The sequence below is a fragment of the Hyperolius riggenbachi genome, chromosome 10 (genome assembly GCF_040937935.1).
Source record: "Hyperolius riggenbachi isolate aHypRig1 chromosome 10, aHypRig1.pri, whole genome shotgun sequence".
Taxonomy (NCBI): Eukaryota; Metazoa; Chordata; class Amphibia; order Anura; family Hyperoliidae; genus Hyperolius; species Hyperolius riggenbachi.
Genome location: NC_090655.1, coordinates 251,310,986 through 251,335,497, shown reverse-complemented (window position 1 = coordinate 251,335,497; position 24,512 = coordinate 251,310,986). Strand labels below are relative to the sequence as shown.

Below are 24,512 nucleotides of genomic sequence, written 5' to 3'. Positions count from 1 at the left end.
ACTTCCAATATCTATGGAGCTACATCCATATTACAGCTCTACATGTCATGTAGCTGCATAAAAAAATGCAATTTAAGTAATCTGTAGATTAAGATGTTTTGCAGTGACCTATAATAATAATAATAGTAGTAGTGGTAGTAGCAGTAGTAGTAAAGATTGAACGAGTGCAGATGAATCCACAAATGGAGGCTGCAGTTTGCATTTTCACCACAAGATGGCGAGCTCACCCCTGCCAAGTGGAACGCACAGATAGTAAGTAATAAACCCATAGACAGGAAGCGGTGTAACGTAATAGGAATTGGAGAGAGCACGTGGCTGGAAGAGGTAATTGTATGATTTTTGTTATATCATCAAATAGCAGATTTACCATATTGAGCATTTACACTGAAAAACAGCTTTATTTATAACAGACACTAAGACACATTCAGAGAAACCTGAACATGCTGCTCAATCTCACACCTGTCCTACATCCCGCAGGACGGGTGTGAGATTGAGCAGCATGTTCAGGTGTCTCTGTATGTGTGTTAGTATCTGTTATAAATAAAGCTGGTTTTCAGTGTAAACAGTAACACTTGTATAGCTCTATTCTCTTATGGGAGTCCCAGTGCTGGGGAGCTGCAGCCACTATGGGGATACATACACAGCAGCCACCCTGCAGCATCAGGGAGCTTACCCCCGGCCTCCTTACTGATCAGCTGCTGCTGCAGACAGGATGTGAGCCCCGGTCTCCTGAAGTGACTTAAAGAAAACCTGAACTGAAAATTTAAAAGTCACAATAAACATACACAAGTCATACTTATCTCCTGTGTAGTCTACCCCTCAATCTTTTTATCCTCTCCTGCGTCCCATTTGTCCACTGTGATCAAGGGAATTCTCCGTCCTACATTTTGAAAATGGCCATTACCCCATAACAGCTTTCTGGTCAGCACACTGTTAAACTGTAATATCGCCCACTTGAGCCATAGGGAAACATAGACATTACTTGGCACATCAGTTGCCCTCTCAGCTATAACTAACAGCAACTGATAAATAACTGACAGCAACTGATATATTTCAGTTCTGACAAAATGTTGTCAGAGCTGGGAGGGATCATTGTCAGAAGAAAATGGTGAGCCTCTGTGAGGAACTGATAGCTAGGTAACTATGTAATGTTCATTTGAAGTTACCTCATGTGTTCATTTTAAATAATGTTACTCAATACAGGTTCCCTTTAAGCCAGTATGCTATCCAGCCACTGCTCCTAGTGCAGCACAGATGGTGTGGCTTTAGTCTGGGTGGGTGATTTGATTAAATTCTCATCGATATACATACATATATGTTTGATAGAAGAAAAAATGTTTTCATCGATTGGTCAGAACTACATAAACTTATGGCTACTTTTATTTTTTTATTGTGTGTTATGACATTAAAGTGTACCAGAGATGGGGGGATTAGGAATAAAATATACATACCTGGGGCTTCCTCCAGCCTGATTGCTCCCATGGCATCCTCTTCTTCCTCTCTGTTTGCCCGCTACTGGACCTGCAAAATCCATCAGTCAGGGCCAGTTGGTGCATGCGCAGTCCAGGCAGGCACGCTCCCATGTCTCGCTCCTGTCACCGGGAGCGTTCTTCACCTGCGCAATAGTACTGCACAGGCACATAATGCACCAGGCAAAATGAACACTGCATGTGCGCGCTTGGCCAGGCTACGCATGCGCAGTTGGCCCTGGACCGGAGAACTTTCCGTTACCAATTGCAGGAGGACTGAGAGGTAGAAGAGGACACTGTGGGAGCAATCAGGCCAGAGGGGGTTGGAGGTAACCCCAGATATGTATATTTTACTCATAATCCCCCATCTCAGGTTCCCTATAAGTTTGGTGTCTGGTTGGTCTTTGGGATCTCCCCGGGTTGGGAGGTATGGTGGCCAGTCTTACGGCAGCCCATGTGTCACTGTGACACCCATCCCCCCCTCCCCCCGTGTCCCCTAGCCAATTCTTTTACAGCATAGCCATATCCTCCCTGTGCCCCCAGCATTGCCGTTATCCTCCTGTATGTAATGCCCCCCCACCCCAGTAATGCCATTTCTTTCCTAGTATAGCCATGCCCCCCTGTGTCCACCAGCATTGCCATTATCCTCCTAGTATGTAATGTCCCCTACCCAGTATTGTCATTTATTTCTCAGTATAGCCGTGTCCGAAGCATTGCAATTATCCTTCGGTATTAATTGCCCCCACCCAATTAATGTTATTTATTTCCTAGTATAGCCATGTCCTCCCTGTGTCCCCCATCATTGCTGTTATCCTTCGGTATGCAATTTCCCTAACCCCAGTCATGCCATTTCTTTCCCATTATAGCCATGTCCTCTGTGTCCCTTTTGTATGCAGTATCCTCCACCCCAGTAATTCCATTTTTTTCCAGTATAGCAATGTCCTCTTTGTGTCCACCAGGATTGCCATTATCCTCCAGTCTGTAATGTCCCCTACCCCAATAATATAATTTATTTCCCAGTATAGCCATGTGCTCCTTGTGTCCCCCAGCCTTGCCACTATCTTCAGTATGTAATGTCCCCCCACCCCAGTAATGCAGTAATGCACTTTCTTTGCCAGTACAACTGTTTCCTTCCTGTGTCCACCAGCATTGCCATTATCCTCCATAGTGTAATGTTCCCCTGCCCAATACTGTCATTTCTTTCCTTGTGTACAGCCATTTCTATCCCAGTATAGCTATCCCCCCTTCCTTGTTCCCAATCCCAGTAATGTATATATCCTTAAGTATGTAATGTCCTCCTAGGAATATCCTCCAGTATGTATGTCTCACCCCCAGTAATGCAATTTTTATTCCAGTATAGCTATGAGCCACCACAAATGGATCAATCAAAATCTGAGCTCTAATTAGAGATCATTATCCGATGTGTGTAGTGTAACAGAGTTACACAGATACCGGAATCCAGTATCCCTGTCCAACCAGAACCCAGTTTCCCTGTCCAACTGGAACACTGTATCCCTATCCAGCCGGAACCCTGTAAGCCTGTCTAACCGGAACCCAGTATCCCAGTCCAACTGGAACCCAGTATCACAGTCCAACTGGAATCCAGTATCACAGTCCATCCGGAACCCTGTATCCCTGTCCAACTGGAACCCAGTATCACAGTCCAACCAGAATCTAGTATCACAGTCCAAACGGAACCCTGTATCCCTGTCCAACTGGAACCCAGTATCCCAGTCCAACTGGAACCCAGTATCACAGTGCAACCAGAATCCAGTATCACAGTCCAACTAGAATTCAGTATCACAGTCCAACCGGAACCCAGTATCACAGTCCAACTGGAACACAGTATACATAATGATACAGACAATGATATACATCAAATATGAACACTGATACAACATACAGAATTGCTGATTACAATAGCAAATTTAATATGATGACTAAAATTTATGAATGTCTAACAGAGTGCAAGCACTTAAATTAATAACATTCCATGACACAAAAGGTTGAGAGCCCTGCCCTTGTGAGTTTATAATCTAAAGGAATGGGGTGGAAACAAGAGGTGGGGGAAGTATACAGTATATGTACAGGCAGTGCATAATTAGGTTATTTAGTGGGTGCATGGCCTAAGCTAGAGAATATGCTTGTCGGAAAAGGTGGGTTTTGGGGCAGCGTTTAAAGATTTCAAAGGTGGCGGATGTGCTGGGGAAGGACATTCCAGAGAAGGGGTGAGGCACGTGAGAAGTCTTGTACTCGTGAATGTGAGGAGGTAATTGTAGAAGAGGATAAAAGAAGCTTGTGTGCAGATCTGAGATTGCGGTTGGGTTGGTATCTGGAGACTAGTGAGGAGATGTACAGGGGAGAGAGATTGTGGAGAGCTTTGTAGGTTAGGGTTAAGAGTTTGAACTGAATCCTCTGGTTAATTGGTAGCCAGTGAAGAGCTTGACAGAGAGGAGCAGCAGAGGAAGAGCGAGAGGAGAGATGAATGAGTCGAGCAGAAGAGTTCAGTACAGACTTGAGCGGTGCTAGACGGTTAGTTGGAAGTGCACCAAGCAATATATTGCAATAGTCCAATCGAGATATAATAAGAGCGTGTACTAACATTTTAATTGTGTCATGAGAGAGAAAAGGTCAGATACATGCTATGTTTTTGAGTTGGAGATGACAGGATCTGGTTAGGGAGTTAATGTGAGGAATAAATGAGAGAGAAGAATCAAATATTACCCCTAAGCACCGTGCTTTAAGAACTGAAGTTATAGACGTGTTGTTAACATTTATTGTAATATCAGGCAAAGAGGTGGACAGGAATGGTGGAAAGACTATTAGTTCAGTTTTATTCATATTAAGTTTTAAGAAGCGAGAGGACATAAGAGAGGATAAAGCCCACAGGAAGTCGGGAACCCGTGTGAGGAGGGAGTTAAGGTCTGGGGCTGATAGGTACAGTTGTGTATCATCTGCATAAAGGGGGTATTGAAAACCAAATGAGTTGATTAAGTTTAGCAAGACCGTGCATGTAGATGGAAAAGAGGAGAGGCCCGAGGACAAAGCCTTGAGGTACACCTACAGACAGAGGATGCCTGATCTGAATAAGAAACAGTGAAAGACTTTCCAGAGAGGTAGGAAGATATCCAGGAGAGAGCAAGGTCCTTTATTCCTATAGATGAAAGGATCTGTAGGAGTAGAGTGTGGTCGACAGTGTCTAATGCTGATGACAGATCTAGAAGGATGAGTATGGAATAATAGCCTTTGGATTTAGCTGTGAGGAGATCATTAGCTACTTTGGTGAGGGCTGTTTCTGTGGAGTGGTTTGCCCGGAAGCCAGACTGGAATTGATCAAGCACGGAATTTGCAGATAAATACTGACTTAGTTCAGCATGAATGTGGCGTTCATGTATTTTAAATGCAAATGCGAGAAGTGACACTGGCAGGGGCGTCTCTAGCCATTTTGTCACTCCAGGCGAGAAATCCTGTGGCACCCCCCACCCCCCCGTGATTGCCCCCAGTCCCATACCCCGCACCCCTCATGGTGAACACCACTCCTGTGGTGAACCCCACCCCCAAGACCCCCGAAAATCATAATGCAGCAGCGTTTCACCAGAAAATGTACTTATTGCGGCATGGGTTCACCAGAAAATAGTTGTTATGCAGCAGAGCGTTTCACCATAAAATATACTTATTGCGGCATGCACTCACACACACCACACACAGTACACACACACACACTATACACACACACACACAGTGTACACACACACACACACACACACACACAGTACACACACTGCACACAACATACACACTATACACAGTACACACACACACACACACACACACACTAGACATGCACAGCACAGTACACACACTATATACACACACACACACACACACACACACACACAGTACACACACTGCACACAACATACACACACACACACAGTACACACACTGCACACAACATACACACTATACACAGTACACACACACACACACACACACACACACTAGACATGCACAGCACAGTACACACACTATACACACACACACACAGTACACACACTGCACACAACATACACACACACAGTACACACACTGCACACAACATACACACTATACACAGTACACACACACACACACACTTTAGACACGCACAGCACAGTACACACACACACACACACACACACACACACACACACACACACACACACAGTACACACACTGCACACAACACACACACACACACACACACAGAGCACACTGTACACAGCACACGGTAGACATAGACTATACACATACAGAGATAGGAGGAGTGGAGTGAGACTGAGAATAGCCTGAGATGGAGCAGTTTATCTGTATTGCAGTCCCACATTACACAGAGACTAGTTGCTGGTAATAGGACTGCTGTCCCTGCCAATCTCTTACACAAGTCAGCAAGCAGCCCTCCTGGAGTCTAGGGACTGTCAAAACTTTTCAACCTGTTTAAGACCTTATCTGCACATGCAGTCATTATAACAATGGAGAGAGACCAGACAGATTTTTTCCCACTGACCCTCCAGACGAGTTCTACATCATGCTGTGTATATTCACCAGCTAGCCTGCCCTCTAATTGCACTTTTATCAGCTAGCCTAGTATTTTACATTGCCTTACATCAACAAACCTGAATACAGCAGACACAGGACCAACCCTAAATCATTGAATGAAAGGCGGCCTGGGGGGAAGTCAATGCCTGGCTGCTACACAGTCTCTACATCCACGCAGTTAGCAGTAGCAGAGAGAGAGGGACTGAATTCTCAGGAGTTGGACTCAGGAGCTGATGATGCTGTACTCCTCGGATCCCTGACTAGGATGAGTGCCTTCTCTCACTGACTCATTCATTTCTGTGGTTCTTTGAATCATTGAGCTGAAGTCCAGTCAGCCCCGGCTGCTGCTGTGTAAACTGACACCTGAGTCAGCTGAGAGGCATTTCTTCTCTCACTACTCAGTGCAGAAGCGCCCTTGCCTCTTCCTGTCGCCTTAGGCGAAAATTTATAGATGCCTAATGGCTCGGACGCCTGTGGACACTGGGCAGTAGTTAGCAAGTTCGGTGGGGTCTAGGGATGGTTTTTTAAGTAGTGGTGTTACAACAGCCTTCTTGAGTAAGGATGGAAAAATTCCAGTAGAGAGGGATAGGTTAAACAGCGATGTCAGGGTATGGATGAGGGATGTGGATAGCTGTGGAATGAGATGTGATGGGATAGGATCCAAAGAACAGGTGGTTAGATGGGATTTGGAGATAAGAGAGGAGAGAGAATGTTCAGAGAGTGGAGAGAAACTGGAAAGAGAGCAGTCAACAAGAAGAGCGGAGATGAAGTTTGATGTCTGCATGGAAAACGCACTACGGATTTTGGCAATTTTCAGTATTGGCAGTATCACAGTTCAGCCAGAACCCAGTATCCCTGTCCAACCGGAACCCAGTATCCCTGTCCAACCGGAACCCAGTATCCCTGTCCAACCGGAACCCAGTATCCCTGTCCAACCTGAACCCAGTATCCCTGTCCAACCGGAACCCAGTATCCCTGTCCAACCGGAACCCAGTATCCCTGTCCAACCGGAACCCAGTATCCCTGTCCAACCGGAACGCAGTATCCCTGTCCAACCGGAACGCAGTATCCCTGTCCATCCGGAACCCAGTATCCCTGTCCATCCGGAACCCAGTATCCCTGTCCAACCTGAACCCAGTATTCCAGTCCAACCGGAACCTAGTATCACAGTCCAACTGGAAACCAGTATCCCTGTCCATCTGGAACCCTGTATCCCAGTCCAAACCAGACCATGGAGGGGATAAAGCCTCCTAAAAACACGAGACATGTCGTCTATAGAAAAATAGATTGATGCTTAGAGCCCAGACAGGAATGGAAAAGACTGTAAAGCAAGGGGAAAAGATAGAAGAAAAGGGAAGAGAGGAGGAAAAGGGAACAGCAAGAAAAAGGAGGTGGGGAGGAAGGGAGGAAAAAGGCTGAAAAAAGAAGGAAAAACAACACATGGCACATCTGTCCCCAAAAGGACAACAAAAGTGGTCCGGCAACAGTACCCCCAATGGATTAGTGTTCATAATTTTGTTTATTAAGCCCCAATCTCCCACAGGTTTCTGTAAGAGAAATTATTCTGGCCTCCTCCCTCCTCAGGTACTGGTCCCTATTTCCTCCTCTATGGGGGGTATAGACCCTAACATTTTAGGCAATCCGGATTCCCTGCATGTGCCTCCTTCGCATGGGCTATAAGTCTACCTGCCCCTTTTCCCGACCTAATTGATCACGATGATGTCACGTGTATGCGCCGTCGCTGTGGTTGCGTACTGTAGTAAGTGAGCATCACGGCCAGCACAGGCGCTCTGATGCCTGACCAGGCTGACTGGAAGACGTGGCCGGAGGGCAATTACAGGTACAGGAGGGGGGCACAAAGGAGAACAGAGGGAGCGGTGAGCATATGGACAGCTCAGCATACATGCCTGCTTCCCCCCTTTCTCATCTTTATTTGGGCTCTGGTATCCTTTCATGAGGGATTTACTCCCTTCCCATACTAGGAGGACGTCGTCCATGTAACGATACCAGGAAATGATGGCGTGGCGATAGGGATTATTGGCTCCATAGATGTATCAATCTTCCCAATGGGCCTGTAATTTTGTACAGTATATAACTACCGGTTCTGCTAATGATTAATGTATATATCGTGTTGCCTCTGATGAAGCAGGGCTATCCTGCGAAACGGCTATCAGGCCATACATGTTAGAAGTGTGAGGAATCAATAAAAAAAATGACGCTTTCTGCAAATTTGGATGGTGCCCAGATCTTTCACTTTCCTACTACTCGGTATCCTTCAGTATGTAATGTCCCCTGCACTCCAGTAATGCCATTAGTAAGAGGAAGGATTTACATTGGTTTATAGCTAGCTGTCACAGTGTGCTCCAGTCCTCTGCTCCTGTTAGCCTCCCTGCCTCTTCTCTCCTCATATCCTCACCCATCTACCACTACCAGCACTGCTGTAACATCACAGGAATGGTAACAGTGGCAGGTGGATGTGAGGAGAGGAGGCCAGCTGGAGAGGAGGCAGAGGTAGGACAGGACTGCAGTACACTGTGAGTATAGTGCACAGTTAGCTATATACCAACTTATTATGCTTTCCTGCGATACTCTGCATTGCCCTACAATGACAGGAATGGGGAGTGCTGGCACAGGTATGTTTATAGTAAAATATTGGTAATATTATTGTCATTTTAACTGTCGGCATGGAGAAGGACCCAGCTCACCCGGGGCCCTCACAATATGCACTCAGTGCTGGGGGCTCTTGTATTGATAGTTTTACCATTGATAAAGTGTACAACCTTGATTATGCTCCACTTATCTATCAAAAGGCAGGAGCATCCTGTACAGATCACATGACCGCATCACTGAGGATGGATGAAGATCAGAGTCACATGACCAAGAGGATACTCAACTGCACCCTGGAGATCATCCATCTGCTGACGGGAAAGGTGAGGAGGATTCTGGGAGGTCACATGACATCACTCTTATCTCTTTTAATAAAACACACCCCTGACTAGAGAGGTGAGGGGGATTCTGGGCGGTCACATGACATCACTCTTATCTCTATTAACCACTTTAATAGTTTGAGACGGTATATCTGCGTCTTGCAGGACTTCAGTTCCTGCACAGGAACGTAGATATTCGTCTATTGCGGCGGGTACTCATTGCCACCCGTTAGAGAGGAGATGAATGAATGGGAACGCAGTTAATCTAAGTCCATGTGTGAATGATTGCTGGCATCAATGAGATGCCGCGATAATTTGTAACACGACCACGCATTACTTCCTGTTAGTGTTAGTGTACACTAATAGGAAATAGTGCGTGAGGACATCTTGTGTCCAAATAGTAAAATGACTCCTACATACAATTATATTAATAAAAAGACAATTATAATAATAAAAATACTTATCCCCCACCCTCTGCCATAGTTACCTAAATACATTACATGCATATAAAGAAAAGAATGACATAAAAAATACCTTAGGTTACCTTAGGTACTGTAAAATTTTAATACGTATGTGAAAAATAGTTACCTTAGGTACTGTAAAATTTTAATATGTATGTGAAAAGGGTACATTAATGTCATTTATTAAATTATGGGTTTGTAATAAGTGATGGATGCGAAGTTGAAAAAATGCACCTTTATTTCCAAATAAAATATTGATGCCATACATTGTACTAGGGAAATATGTTAAATGTTTTAATAACCGGGACAAGTGGGCAAATAAAATGTGTGGGTTTTAATTATGATAGCATGTATTATTTTAAAAATATAATGGCCAAAAACTGAGAATTAATGAATTTTTCTTATTTTTCCTGTTAAAATGCATTTAGAATAAAATCATTATTAGCAAAATGTAACACTCAAAGCCTAATTGGTGGCAAAAAAAGATATCATTGTGAGAAGTAGTGATAAAGTTATAGGAGAATGAATGTAAGGAGTGCTGAAAGTTGAAAAGGTGAAAATTGCTCTGGTATAAAAGGAGGAGAACCCCTCAGTAGTGAAGTGGTTAATAAAATACCCATTACCAAAGAGGTAGGGAGGATATTTGGATTTCTAATACCTTTAGGATGAAAAAATGCACAGCAATGCAAATGAATGGGTGTCTTTCCCCGAATATAAGACACTGTCTTATTTTCTTTTGTGGGGAGAATTATGTGCTAGGTCTTGTTTTTTTTGGGGGGGGGAGGGGCTTACTCTCTGAAAAGGGGTAGACGCTTTGTGTATGGGGAGTAGTATCTTACCGCACCTCACTAGTGGCTGCGTCCCCCTCCGTTCTAAGTAACTTGTCCGGTGTCAGCGGTGGCATATTATTCAGGCTGTGAGGGCGCCCTTTGACCCTCATGTTGTCACTACGCAGTGCGCGTTGCCGGCTGTGCGCTGGCGCTCTCTTCTTGTCATAATCATGTGCACCTGGAACGCATCAGCTGGGTGCACATGATATCACATCACATGATCACATGATGATCATAAGGAGAGTGCCATCGCAGAACCGGCAAAGCGTACTGCATAGTGTCAGTGTGAGGGTCAAAGGGCGCCCTCGCAGCCTGAATAATATGCCGCCGCATAAGAGACCACACACCTCCCCATACACAAAGCGTGTCAGCATGCTTGAAATATAACCTAGGCCTTATTTTTGGGGTAGCTCTTAAAATAGGGGAAACGAGGTACTAAGCAATTTCCCGTGTGTGTTTAATTGCGTAAAAAGAACTGACAGCATGCTGCATTACTTTGGACACTGTTTCCTATGTAATGATTGTCAATTTTGGTAGATGCAGCCAAAAATTTGCATAAGCCAGCATGACAATTTACATATGAAAAACGACATGCAACATTAAATATACTAGCCGACCTGCGACGTAGCATATGGCGAATAAAGGGGTAGCGGGCAAGAAGGGGGTATTGGGCACAGCGACGGGAAGGAGGGTCGGACCCCCACTCCCTCACCTGGGTCCCCCATGTGCGCTCCCCCTCCAGCTTAAGCTCAGCAGAACCCCCCCTCACCTGGGTCCCTCATGTGCGCTCCCCCTCCAGCTTAAGCCCAGCAGCAGCCGTTCCAGCATTTGTTCCACTGTTGTCACTTCCTGCAATGCCGCCCACTGTATTGTAAGTGGACGGTATTGCAGGAAGTGACGACAGTGGAACGCACGCTGGAACGCGGAAGAGGTGAGTCATCCCCGCCCACTGCCTCTTACTAGTAGTGGCGGCTGCTGCTGCTGAACTTAAGCTAGAGGGGGAGCGCAGATGGGGGACCCAAGTGAGGGAAGAGGGGGTCCTGCTGAGCTTAAGCTGGAGGGGGAGCGCACCAACCCCCCTCCCTGCCGCTGTGCCCAATACCCCCCTTCCTGCCTGCTACCCATTGGCGTAGCTAGGGTATTTGACACCCGGTGCAGATAATTTACCGACACCCCCCCCCCCCCACCCCAAACAAAAAAGCGAAGCGTGGAAAAAAATTGGGTGGGGCTAACTTTAACCACTTAACAACCGCCCACTGCACAGGGGCGGTCGGAAAGTTGGAAGCCCTAAGGACCGGCTAACGCACAGAGGCGGCGGTCCTCTTAGGGGCATGGGCGGAGCGATCGCGTCATCCGTGACGCGATCCTCCGCCAGGGATCGATGGCCGGGCACTTAGACTCCAGCCTCCCGGCCAATTAGGAGCGCCGGCGGGTGGAGGAATACACAAATTCCGCCAATTAAAGTGTATAAGGCACTTTGTTAGGTAAACAAAATGCTTTATACATGCTTCCTCCTCGCCTAGTGGTCTCTTTGTTCCAGAGACCACCAGCGAGGAGGAAGCACTAGTAAGTAGACACCACACATTTTTTTTCCCACACAGCCCCCCTGATCTCCCACCCCAGCCTTCAGACCCCCCCTGATCACCCCAGCAGACCCCTGCCAGCACCCTTGCACCCCTCTAAACCCCCCCCCCCAGTCACTAACTATCGACGCTATCCCCTAGATTAGGTCCCTAACTGCCTCCTAATCACCCCTGATCCCCCCCCCTACCTTTAGATCACCCCCAGACCCCATCCCAGACTACCCCCCTGTATACTGTATACATCTGTATACAGCTAGCTTACCCCCTGATCCCCCTCTGATCCCCCTCTGATCACCTGTCTATCACCTGTCCATCACCCCTCAGCACCCCTACCCATCACAGCAGACCCTAACTGCCCCGCGGGGGCAACCGATCACCTGCCCAGACCCTCGATTGCCCTCAGACCCCCCTCCTGATTACATCCCCTGCGCATTGTTTACATCTGTCCTCCCCAGCAATCACTGTCTGCCTCTCATCAGATCAGGACTCAGTCTGCCCCATGCGGGCTCCTGATCAACCCCCCACCCCCTCAAATCGCCCTCAGACCCCCCCTAATCACCTTCCGAGTGCATTGTATTTGACTGTGCTGTGATTGTATTCGATTGTGCTGCAATTGTATTTGATTGTCCCATGATTGTTTGATTGCCTCTAAGACCCCACTTGCCGCCACCCCCAACCCCACCCTCCCCACCACCACCTCCAACCACCACCAACCACCACCTTCCGAGTGCATGAGATTTGCTTGTGCTGTGATTGGATTCGATTGTGCTGTAATTGTATTTGATTGTCCCGTGATCAACTTTGATTGTCCCGTGATTGTTTGATTGCCTCTGAGACCCCACTTCCCACCAACCCCCCACCACCACCACCCCCACCCCCCATCACCTTCCGAGTGCATCAGATTTGATTGTGCGGTGATTGGATTCGATTTTGCTGTAATTGTATTTGATTGTCCCGTGATCGGCTTTGATTGTCCCGTGATTGTTTGATTGCCTCTGAGACCCCACTCGCCACCACCCCCAAACCCCCACCACCCCCAAACCCCCCCACCCCAGATCATCCCCCTGTTACTATCCTAGTGATCTAAAAACAGTGAAAACTGACACTTTTTTAGTATCACTAGTGTTAGCAGTTAGGCCAGTTAGCTAGGCCCCTTTGTTAGGGTAAGTTAGTGCCCAGCCCACTGCACCGCATTCACAGATTAGTCGCCTATTAGCGCCATCACTTTCGCTATTTAGCATTGGTACTATATAATATCTAGTGATCATTCTTGATCGCAGACAGATCTATAGCAGTACATTAGGGTCACTTTAGTGTAGGCTCCACTAAAAACACAGTGTTTACCCGATCAGGCCTGATCGTTCGCCCGCACTTGCGTTCAGCCGCCACACTGTAGTGACAGATTTTTTTTTTTCTGATCACTGCAAAAACCTTGTACACTAGCTGTGGCGCTGTAAAGATCAGTTTTTTTTTTTTTTTTTATCAAAACTCAGTGACCACAGCTTTCTACCTCTCAAATACTCCCTTTTGCTAGGTAGGTGCTCTTTTTTTCTGAGTAGTCTCGGAGGAAAACCCCATAAATTTAGCAGTCCACAATGGCAAGAAGGGGGATTTCCGATGAGGAGGTATACAGGTACATGGATCAGTCGGATGAGAGTGTTTGGGAAGACTCAGCCGATGAATCATCCGGGTCCGAATTTGAACCTGTGGAAAGCAGTGGTTCTCTGACCGAAAGTGATGACGAGGTTTTGGTCCCGGCTAGAGCCAGGCGTACCAGACCCCATGTCGTTAGACTGCAGGTGGCGCAGGATCCGCCTCAAGGTCAGCAGGGTGGTGCTAGCGCTGATGAGAGTTTTCTTGGTGAGGCAGGCACCAGCAGCGCAGCATCTCCTGGACTAAGTACCAGTACTTCCATAGACCCTGGCGAAGTGGTGAGCGCCAGCATGGAAGTTGAAATTGGTACGGTGGCATGTGCAGTAGTACCCCCGTCGCAACCACCAAGAAGAAGCCGGGCCCGTAGTACCCATAGACTCCCAGAGGTGCTGGCAAATCCAGATTGGCAGTCCCCTGATTCCGCCGCACCCGTAGTGCCCCCTTTCACCGCCCAGTCTGGAGTCCAGGTGGCGACAGCTCATCTAGGAGCGGTCCTAGACTTTTTGCAGCTGTTCATCACCCAGGTTCTCTTGGACTTAATTGGGGTTGAGACCAACCGTAAAGCCACACAATTCATCACCAAGAACCCGGATAACAGCTTTGCCCAGCCTTTCCGGTGGAAACCAGTCCAAGTTTCCGAACTTAAAATCTTTTTGGCCCTTATCCTTCACTTGGGACTAATGAAACTGAATGTATTGCGGTCGTATTGGTCTACGAACCCAGTACATCATGTTCCCTTGTACCCTGCTGCCATGTCCAGGACACAATTTGAGTCCATCCTGCGCTTCCTGCACTTCAATGACGACAAAACCTGTCATAAAAAGGACCACCCTGCTTATGACCGGCTCCACAAAATTCGGCCCCTCATAGACCACCTGTCATCAACATTTGCAGATGCTTATACCCCTGAACAGAACATCTGCGTAGACGAGTCCCTCATACGCTTTACCGGGCGCCTTGGCATCAAACAGTACATCCCAAGCAAGCGCGCCCAGTATGGGGTGAAGCTGTATAAGCTCTGTGAAAGGGCCACGGGCTAAACATGTCGTTTTAGGGTCTATGAGGGAAAAGACTCAAAATTGGAGCCGGTCAGATGCCCTGACTACCTGGGGAGCAGTGGAAAGGTTGTGTGGGACTTGGTGTCACCCTTGTTCCAGAAGGGGTACCATCTTTATGTGGACAACTATTACACAAGTGTGGCCCTCTATCAGCACTTAAAGTTAGAAGGAATCCGTTCCCCCAACGGCTCGTTACCACCAGACTTGAACGGGGGCAGAGGGCCGCCTTGCGTACTGACGACCTGCTCGCGGTGAAATGGAGGGACAAGAGGGGCGTTTACTTTCTGTCCACCATTCACACAGACACGACAGTCCAAATTCAACGGGCAACTGAGGTCATTGAAAAGCCCCTTGTCATCCACGAATATAATGTCAACATGGGAGGATTGGACTTCAATGACCAGAGGTTAGCGCCCTATTTAATTTCCCAGAAAACAAGACGCTGGTATAAAAAAGTGTCTTTTTATCTGATTCAATTGGCAGTTTACAACAGCTTTGTTCTCTACAGTAAGGCTGGGAGAACTGGATCTTTCCTTCAATTTCAGGAACAATTTTCAAATGCAACTAGCCGACTGCATGGAAGGCATTACGCCCAGGGCCGGAGTTCTGGCAAGGCCACATAGGCCATGGCCTAGGGCACCAGAAATTTAGGGGCGGCTCAGTGAGGGGCAGTAAAGCTGTTCTATGCAGCCATCCCTATCTACAAGGACAGATTTACCCTTTGAACCCTCTGTCCTGTACTTGTGTCGTCCCTGCAAAACCTGTAAGCTCTATCATGCAGGTACACATCAGCCTCTCATGGTGACACAATGGTTCCATCATTAACGAGATAGCAAGCATAACATAAAAGTTCTTAAGGAAAACATAACATAGTCTATACGCATATTACTAAAATAGTTATTGTCTGTGACATCCAATGATGAAAAGTAAGTAGAATTCTCATTGGGGCACACAGATATAAAAAACAAATAGACAGTATAGTTGGCCTTGGGCGTTAAAAAGTACAAATCCGGCCCTGATTACGCCTATCAGCTTCCAAGTACCCCAGGTCAACGCATCCGAAGAAAACATTGTGGTGTCTGCAGCAGTGCTAGAAGAAGGACTGACACCAGTTTTTATTGTCCCAAATGTCCTGACCAGCCTGGCCTATGCCTAGGGGAGTGTTTTGAGAGACGAGCAGGTACACTATTAGAACCTAGGGAACTACAGACACAGGAGTAGGCACACTCAGTGGTATTTCACACATTGTCCCAGGGGAAGGAGAGGTAAGCTTGAAAACCAAACAAACAGGTAAGCATAAAAGTCAGAAGAAGGATCGGTTTCCATGCTTGATATTGCTGATCTGTGCTGGGTTGGCGATATAAGACGGCATGTTTGAATTTCCCTTGAGTGTGGACACCCCCGGTTTATATGTGATTTACTTTGGGCCTATGATGATACTTTAATGCCACACAGAGTCATCTATATTGGCAGGCATATTGCTGTATACTACAGGCATAATGCTGTATACTAAAGTCACATAAGTTGGTGGCTCACCCTGAGTGCAGGGTGGCACAGTGTGTCTCTCTCCTGAGGTTATCACTGCCATTGATGTGGAGGAAGATCTGCCATTGATGTGGAGCAAGGTATGTTTGCCATTCATTTTTCCTTTCAGCCCAGAGTGCATTACCCGTATACCCAATATAAGGAGTATTGGAGAAACTCCTAATACTGGCCATACATATAATGATTGCAGAGACCCTAAAATGCCAGGACAGACTCCACAAATGACCCCATTTTGGAAAGAGGACACCCTAAAGTATTCTGTGAGGTGCATGGTGAGTTCATAGAAGATTTTAGTTTTTGTCACAAGTTAGCAGAATTTTTTTTTTTTTTTTTTTTTTTTACAAAGTGTCATTTTCCGTTAACTTGTGACAAAAAATAACATTTTCAATGACCTCACCATTCCCCTCATGGAATACCTTGTTGTGTATTCTTTCCAAAATGGGGTCATTTGTGAGGTTTGTTAACTGTCCTTTTGCCACAAGTTAGCGGAAAGTGACACTTTGTGAAAAAAAAACAATAAAAATCAAATTCCGCTAACTTGTGACAAAAAATTAAATCTTCTATGAACTCACCGTACTCCTAACAGAATACCTTGGGGTGTCTTCTTTCTAAAATGGGGTCATTTGTGGGGTTCCTATACTGCCCTGGCATTTTAGGGGCCCTAAACCATGAGGAGTAGTCTGGAAACCAAATGCCGCAAAATGACACTTGAAATCCTAAAGGTACTCATTGGACTTTGGGCCCCTTAGCGCAGTTAGGGTGCAAAAAAGTGTCACACATGTGGTATTGCCGTACTCGGGAGAAGTAGTATAATGTATTTTGGGGTGTATTTTTACACATACCCATCCGGGGTGGGAGAAATATCTCTGTAAATGGACAATTGTGTGTAAACAAAAATCAAAAGATTGTCATTTACAGAGATATTTCTCCCACCCAGCATGGATATGTGTACAAATACACCCCAAAACACATTATACTACTTCTCCTGAGTACGGCAATACCACATGTGTGGCAATATTTTGCAGCCTAACTGCGCTAAGGGGCCCAAAGTTCAATGAGCACCTTTAGGCTTTACAGTGGTGCTTACAAATTAGCACCCCCCAAAATGCGAGGACAGTAAACACACCCCACAAATGACCCCATTTTGGAAAGTAGACACTTCAAGGTATTCAGAGAGGGGCATGGTGAGTCCGTGGCTGATTTCATTTTTTTTTTGTCACAAGTTAGCAGAAATGGAAACTTTTTTTTTTTCTTGTCACAAACTGTCCTTTTCCGCTAACTTGTGACAAAAAATAATATCTTCTATGAACTCACTATGCCTCTCAGTGAATACTTTGGGATGTCTTCTTTCCAAAATGGGGTCATTTGGGGGATATTTATACTATCCTGGAATTCTAGCCCCTCATGAAACATGACAGGTGGTCAGAAAAGTCAGAGATGCTTCAAAATGGGAAAATTCACTTTTTGCACCATAGTTTGTAAACGCTATAACTTTTACCCAAACCAATAAATATAGGCTGAATGGGGTTTTTTTTTAAATCAAAAACATGTTTGTCCACATTTTTCGTGCTGCATGTATACAGAAATTTTACTTTATTTGAAAAATGTCAGCACAGAAAGTTAAAAAAATCATTTTTTTGACAAAATTCATGTCTTTTTTGATGAATATAATAAAAAGTAAAAATCGCAGCAGCAATTAAATAGCACCAAAAGAAAGCTTTATTAGTGACAAGAAAAGGAGCCAAAAATAATTTAGGTGGTAGGTTGTATGAGCGAGCAATAAACAGTGAAAGCTGCAGTGGTCTGAATGGAAAAAAAGGGTCTGGTCCTTAAGTGGTAAATGTAACTGTAGCAGTAAGACAGTGGCCTAATATAGGTAGCCAGAATAGTTGCCCCAGCATAGGTTAGATAGGTAGGTGCCCTCAGTATAGGTTAGTTAGGTAGGTGCCTCCACTATAGGTAGCCAGTATAGTTGCCCAAAGTATAGGCTAGCTAGGTAGGTAGGTGCCCCCAATACAGGTTAGATAGGTAGGTGCCCCCAGTATAGGTTAGATAGGTAGGTGCCCCCAGTATAGGTTACATAGGTAGGTGCCCCAGTATAGATTACATAGGTAGCTGCCCCCAGTATAGGTTAGATAGGTAGATGCCCCCCAATATAGGTTAGATTAGGTAGGTGCCCCCCAGTATAGGTTAGATTAGGTAGGTGCCCCCCAGTATAGGTTAGATTAGGTAGGATCCCTCCAGCAAAGGTTAGATAGGTAGCTGCCCCCAGTATAGGTTAGATTAGGCAGGTGCCCCCCAGTATAGGTTAGATTAGGTAGGTGCCCCCCAGTATAGGTTAGATTAGGTAGGTGCCCCCCAGTATAAGTTAAATAAGTACAGTGATGTGAAAAACTATTTGCCCCCTTCCTGATTTCTTATTCTTTTGCATGTTTGTCACACTTAAATGTTTCTGCTCATCAAAAACCGTTAACTATTAGTCAAAGATAACATAATTGAACACAAAATGCAGTTTTAAATGATGGTTTTTATTATTTAGTGAGAAAAAAAACCTCCAAATCTACATGGCCCTGTTTGGCAAAAGTGATTCCCCCCCTTGTTAAAAAATAACTTAACTGTGGTTTATCACACCTGAGTTCAATTTCTGTAGCCACCCCCAGGCCTGATTACTGCCACACCTGTTTCAATCAAGAAATCACTTAAATAGGAGCTATCTGACACAAAGAAGTAGACCAAACGCACCTCAAAAGCTAGACATCATGCCAAGATCCAAAGAAATTCAGGAACAAATGAGAACAAAAGTAATTGAGATCTATCAGTCTGGTAAAGGTTATAAAGCCATTTCTAAAGCTTTGGGACTCTAGCAAACCACAGTGAGAGCCATTATCCACAAATGGCAAAAACATAGAACAGGGATGAACCTTCCCAGGAGTAGCCGGCTGACCAAAATTACCCCAAGAGCGCAGAGAAAACTAATCCGAGAGGCCACAAAAAACCCCAGGACAACATCTAAATAACTGCAGACCTCACTTGCCTCAATTAAGGTCAGTGTTCACGACTCCACCATAAGAAAGAAACTGGGCAAAAATGGCCTGCATGGCAGATATCCAAGGCGCAAACCACTTTTAAGCAAAAAGAACATTAAGGCTCGTCTCAATTGTGCTGAAAAACATCTCAATGATTGCCAAGACTTTTAGGAAAATACCTTGTGGACCGACGAGACAAATTTGAACTTTTTGGAAGGTGCGTGTCCTGTTACATCTGGCGTAGAAGTGACACAGCATTTCAGAAAAAGAACATCATACCAACAGTAAAATATGGTGGTGGTAGTGTGATGGTCTGGGGTTGTTTTGCTGCTTCAGGACCTGGAAGGTTTGCTGTGATAGATGGAACCATGAATTCTACTGTCTACCAAACAATCCTGAAGGAGAATGTCCGGCCATCTGTTCGTCAACTCAAGCTGAAGCGATCTTGGGTGCTGCAGCAGGACAATGACCCAAAACACACCAGCAAATCCAGCTCTAAATGGCTGAAGAAAAACAAAATGAAGACTTTGGAGTGGCCTAGTCAAAGTCCTGACCTGAATCCAATTGAGATGTTGTGGCATGACCTTAAAAAGGCGGGTCATGCTAGAAAACCCTCAAATACAGCTGAATTACAACAATTCTGCAAAGATGAATGGGCCAAAATTCCTCCAGAGCGCTGTAAAAGACTCGTTGCAAGTTATTGCAAATGCTTGATTGCAGTTATTGCTGCTAAGGGTGGCCCAACCAGTTATTAGGTTCAGGGGGCAATTTCTTTTTCACACAGGGCCATGTAGGTTTTAAGTTTTTTCTCACTAAATAATAAAAACCATCATTTAAAACTGCATTTTGTGTTCAATTAAGTTATCTTTGACTAATAGTTAACGGTTTTTGATGAGCAGAAACATTTAAGTGTGACAAACATGCAAAAGAATAAGAAATCAGGAAGGGGGCAAATAGTTTTTCACATCACTGTAGCTGCCCCCCAGTATAGGTTAGAATAGGTAGGTGCCCCCCAGTATTTAGATAGGTAGCTGCCCCCCAGTATAGGTTAGATAGGTAGCTGCTGTCCAGTATAGGTTAGATTAGGTAGGTGCCCCCAGTATTGGTTAGATAGGTAGCTGGCCCCCAGTATAGGTTAGATAGGTAGCTGCCCCCCAGTATTAGGTAGGTAGGTGCCCCCCCTCCTAATGGACGGGAGAGCCGCAGTCGCCGTGAGGGCAGCCCAACCTCTACCTCCCTATCTCCCCGGGCTGCCCTCCATGCTCCCCCCTCAGAGTGCACAGTAATGTGCAGGGAAGCGCTGTATGCGGCTACTCACCTCCCTGGTTCCATTCTCCGCTCACTCGCCGTCGGTCTCCTCCTCTTGCATAGTCGCTGATAAACACACTGCTTCCTGCTAAACAGGAAGCAGCGTGTGTATCAGTGGTTATGCAGAGAGGAGGAGACAGACGGTGAGTGAGCGGCGATTGGAACCAGGGAGGTGAGTAGCTGTGTACAGCGCTTCCCTGCGCATTACTCTGCACTACGAGGGGAAAGCATGGAGGGCGGCCCGGGTAGAGGAAGGGAGGGAGAGGCTGCGGCTCTCCCCTCCATCACAGCGCACCCCCTCCTAGGGCGGCTGGGGTCACCCCACCTGGTGCAGGTCGCATCCCCCATCGCAAAGCTTATGCCACTACCCCCTCCAGCTGAAAGTCTAGGACCGCCCCTGGGGGCAGGGCGCTACTTCTTCTTACTTGGACCGGCCCCTTCTTCTTGCTTGGACCAGCCCTGGGGGCAGGGCGCTACTTCTTCTTGCTTGGACCGGCCCCTTCTTCTTGCTTGGACCAGCCCTGGGGGCAGGGCGCTACTTCTTCTTGCTTGGACTGGCCCCTTCTTCTTGCTTGGACCAGCCCTGGGGGCAGGGCGCTACTTCTTCTTGCTTGGACCGGCCCCTTCTTCTTGCTTGGACCAGCCCTGGGGGCAGGGCGCTACTTCTTCTTGCTTGGACCGGCCCCTTCTTCTTGCTTGGACCAGCCCTGGGGGCAGGGCGCTACTTCTTCTTGCTTGGACCGGCCCCTTCTTCTTGCTTGGACCAGCCCTGGGGGCAGGGCGCTACTTCTTCTTGCTTGGACCGGCCCCTTCTTCTTGCTTGGACCAGCCCTGGGGGCAGGGCGCTACTTCTTCTTGCTTGGACTGGCCCCTTCTTCTTGCTTGGACCAGCCCTGGGGGCAGGGCGCTACTTCTTCTTGCTTGGACCGGCCCCTTCTTCTTGCTTGGACCAGCCCTGGGGGCAGGGCGCTACTTCTTCTTGCTTGGACCGGCCCCTTCTTCTTGCTTGGACCAGCCCTGGGGGCAGGGCGCTACTTCTTCTTGCTTAGACCGGCCCCTTCTTCTTGCTTGGATCAGCCCTGGGGGCAGGGCGCTACTTCTTCTTGCTTGGACCGGCCCCTTCTTCTTGCTTGGACCAGCCCTGGGGGCAGGGCGCTACTTCTTCTTGCTTGGACCGGCCCCTTCTTCTTGCTTGGACCAGCCCTGGGGGCAGGGCGCTACTTCTTCTTGCTTGGACCGGCCCCTTCTTCTTGCTTGGATCAGCCCTGGGGGCAGGGCGCTACTTCTTCTTGCTTGGACCGGCCCCTTCTTCTTGCTTGGACCAGCCCTGGGGGCAGGGCGCTACTTCTTCTTGCTTAGACCGGCCCCTTCTTCTTGCTTGGATCAGCCCTGGGGGCAGGGCGCTACTTCTTGCTTGGACCGGCCCCTTCTTCTTGCTTGGACCAGCCCTGGGGGCAGGGCGCTACTTCTTCTTGCTTAGACCGGCCCCTTCTTCTTGCTTGGATCAGCCCTGGGGGCAGGGCGCTACTTCTTCTTGCTTTAAGGTTGAGACACTTACTCTATTATATATATAGATCCTTGTGGTAACGCAGCATTAACTTTTATTTTCTCTCTTTTACTAGGGGTTTAAATTACCAAACATTGCATCTGTTGCACCAATAACTTCGCAGCACTCTCTGCATAAATCGTCCCTGATTCCAGGGTCCCCTCATTCCGGCCTGACGCCATATTCCCTGACACCAGAGAGGAGGAAGAAGATTCTGGAAGTCATCAGGAAGATGATGGAGCTGCTGACTGGAGAGGTGAGCAGTGCTGGGAATTATGGGACGTTATGCAGTAACAGCAAGGGGTGTGTCTGTGTGGTGACTGTATCATTGTATGTGTCAGGTTCCTATAAGGTGTCAGGATGTCGCCGTCTATTTCTCTATGGAGGAGTGGCAGTATATAGAAGAACACAAGGACCGCTACAAGGACGCCATGATGAAGAATCAGACAAGCTTGAGTTTTGTCAACATGGAACAAAAGAAGATTGATTTAAATGAAACAATTTTGACCTTCACCCTGGAGATCATCAAACTACTGACTGGAGAGGTGAGGAGGATTCTGGGAGGTCACATGACATCATTCTTCTCTCTATTCATAAAAAAACAGCTGACTAAAAAGGTAAGGGGGATCCTGGGAGGTCACATAACATTATTTTTGGTCTTTCTTTACAGAGTTTTCCTTCAATTATGTCTGGTGATCATGTGACCATCACAGTGCCCTCACCTCACTTCCTAATTTCAGAGAATCAGAATAAGCAGAAGATTCTGGAAGTCACCAAGATTATGATGGAGCTGCTGACAGGAGAGGTGAGTGGTGTTCGAAATTATGGGACATTCCAGTAACAAGTGGCATGTCTGTTTGGTGACTGTATCATTGTGTGTTTCAGGTTCCTATAAAGTGTAAGGATGTCACCATCTATTTCTCTATGCAGGAGTGTCAGTATATAGAAGGACACAAGGACCTCTACAAGGACACCACGATGGAGAATCAGCCGTCCCTCATATCACCGGGTAAGAGGAGACTTTCATCTCTTTTAAAGGAGAGAGCAGTATGGAGGGTCCACCCTTAACCCCTTCCCCCCTCCCCCCCCCCCATCATCTGATAATCAGATGGAGGCAATGGATGCAATCCAATTCACTTTTTCTTCTAAGTTTGCTACTAGGAGATAATTTTACATCTTTTCTTTAAAATAATTTTTGCACTTTGCAATTGAAATAGTAACAAAAAGTATATGAAAAAGTTCTATCAATATTATTCTGAATTTTTTTTTTTTTTGCTTGCTGATGGCTTTAAAATGCATTTTATATGTAGTATGAAAATATCACCTAGGAGAAAATGTGAGTTGGATTGGGCCCAATGAATTCAGTGTGTTTGTTTCCTACAGATGGGTCCAGTAACAGAAATCCACCAGAGAGATGTGCAGGTCCTCTTTATTCTCAGTATTGTCCACAAGAACATTCCCCCTTCCACCACCATTATCAGGTAGGTGGGGCTGAGGTTGGTTTCACACTGAAAATCGACAGCAGTGCGGCCCGGAGGAAATCCCCTTCTGGCTGAAAGACAAACAGGAAGTAATGCTCGCTTGCGCTCACTTCATATTTCAGAAAAATGGAAGTGCACAGAAGCATATTGTTAAAAATCAGCTTCCGCGCATGCGCATTGCCATCATTTTTCAAATCCCTGCATCGCCATAAGCTTACATGACTTCTGGTCCACCGTACGTCGTGGCAGGTTGCCGCATGAACTGTGTGCTAATGTAGATTTGTCTGAGCCTCAGGGATGCGGCGAAAACGTCACCTCCATTGCATCACGCCGTACCATATCTGTATGAAAGTCCCAGTAGACTTTCATTGCCCTGTGGCGGGGTGCAGTAAAAATACAGCACCGGCCCAGTGTGAAAGGGCCCTGAGGGTCATCAGAGACATCAAACTGTGGGACATTCTTTCCTTTTGTTTATGCTCTCATTTGTGTTCACATATTAAATTAACTCTAATTTTGTGCAATTAGGGTGGAGAACTGAGACATGCAAATGTTGTGGTTAAAGAGGAAGAAGAGACATATGTGAGGAGTGATCAGCAGTCTATGGAGGAGGGTGACATATTGAAGACAATTAAAGAGGAAGAAGAAGAGACATATGTGAGGAGTGATCAGCAGTCTATGGAGGAGGGTGTCATGATGAGGACAATTAAAGAGGAAGAAGAAGAGACATATGTGAGGAGTGATCAGCAGTCTACGGAGGAGGGTGACATGATGAAGACAATTAAAGAGGAAGAAGATGAGGCATATGTGAGGAGTGATCAGCATTCTATGGAGGAGGGTGACATGATGATGACAATTAAAGAGGAAGAAGAAGAGACATATGTGAGAAGTGATCAGCAGTCTACGGAGGAGGGTGACATATTGAAGACAATTAAAGAGGAAGAAGAAGAGACATATGTGAGGAGTGATCAGCAGTCTATGGAGGAGGGTGTCATGATGAGGACAATTAAAGAGGAAGAAGAAGAGACATATGTGAGGAGTGATCAGCAG

General features: G+C 46.5%; 1 protein-coding gene across 1 annotated transcript; it reads left to right on the top strand.

Annotated features, from left to right (window-relative positions):
- Window positions 1–288: 288 nt before the first annotated feature.
- LOC137537098 (uncharacterized) lies at window positions 289–24,505 on the top strand. Its single transcript, XM_068259238.1, has 9 exons — window positions 289–324; window positions 8,858–8,977; window positions 22,061–22,240; window positions 22,326–22,529; window positions 22,655–22,789; window positions 22,915–22,993; window positions 23,368–23,465; window positions 23,991–24,316; window positions 24,475–24,505. The coding sequence occupies exons 2-9, from the start codon at window positions 8,882–8,884 to the stop codon at window positions 24,503–24,505; spliced, it is 1,149 nt and encodes a 382-aa protein (XP_068115339.1). The 5' UTR covers window positions 289–324; window positions 8,858–8,881.
- The last annotated feature ends 7 nt before the right edge of the window (window positions 24,506–24,512 follow it).

Excerpts from the sequence above, each read along its gene's own strand:
- LOC137537098 (XM_068259238.1), top strand. The coding sequence starts at position 8,882 with ATGACCGCATCACTGAGGATGGATGAAGATCAGAGTCACATGACCAAG. Across the intron at positions 8,978-22,060 it reads TCCATCTGCTGACGGGAAAG|GGGTTTAAATTACCAAACAT; the intron begins GTGAGGAGGATT and ends CTCTTTTACTAG. Across the intron at positions 22,530-22,654 it reads TCAAACTACTGACTGGAGAG|AGTTTTCCTTCAATTATGTC; the intron begins GTGAGGAGGATT and ends CTTTCTTTACAG.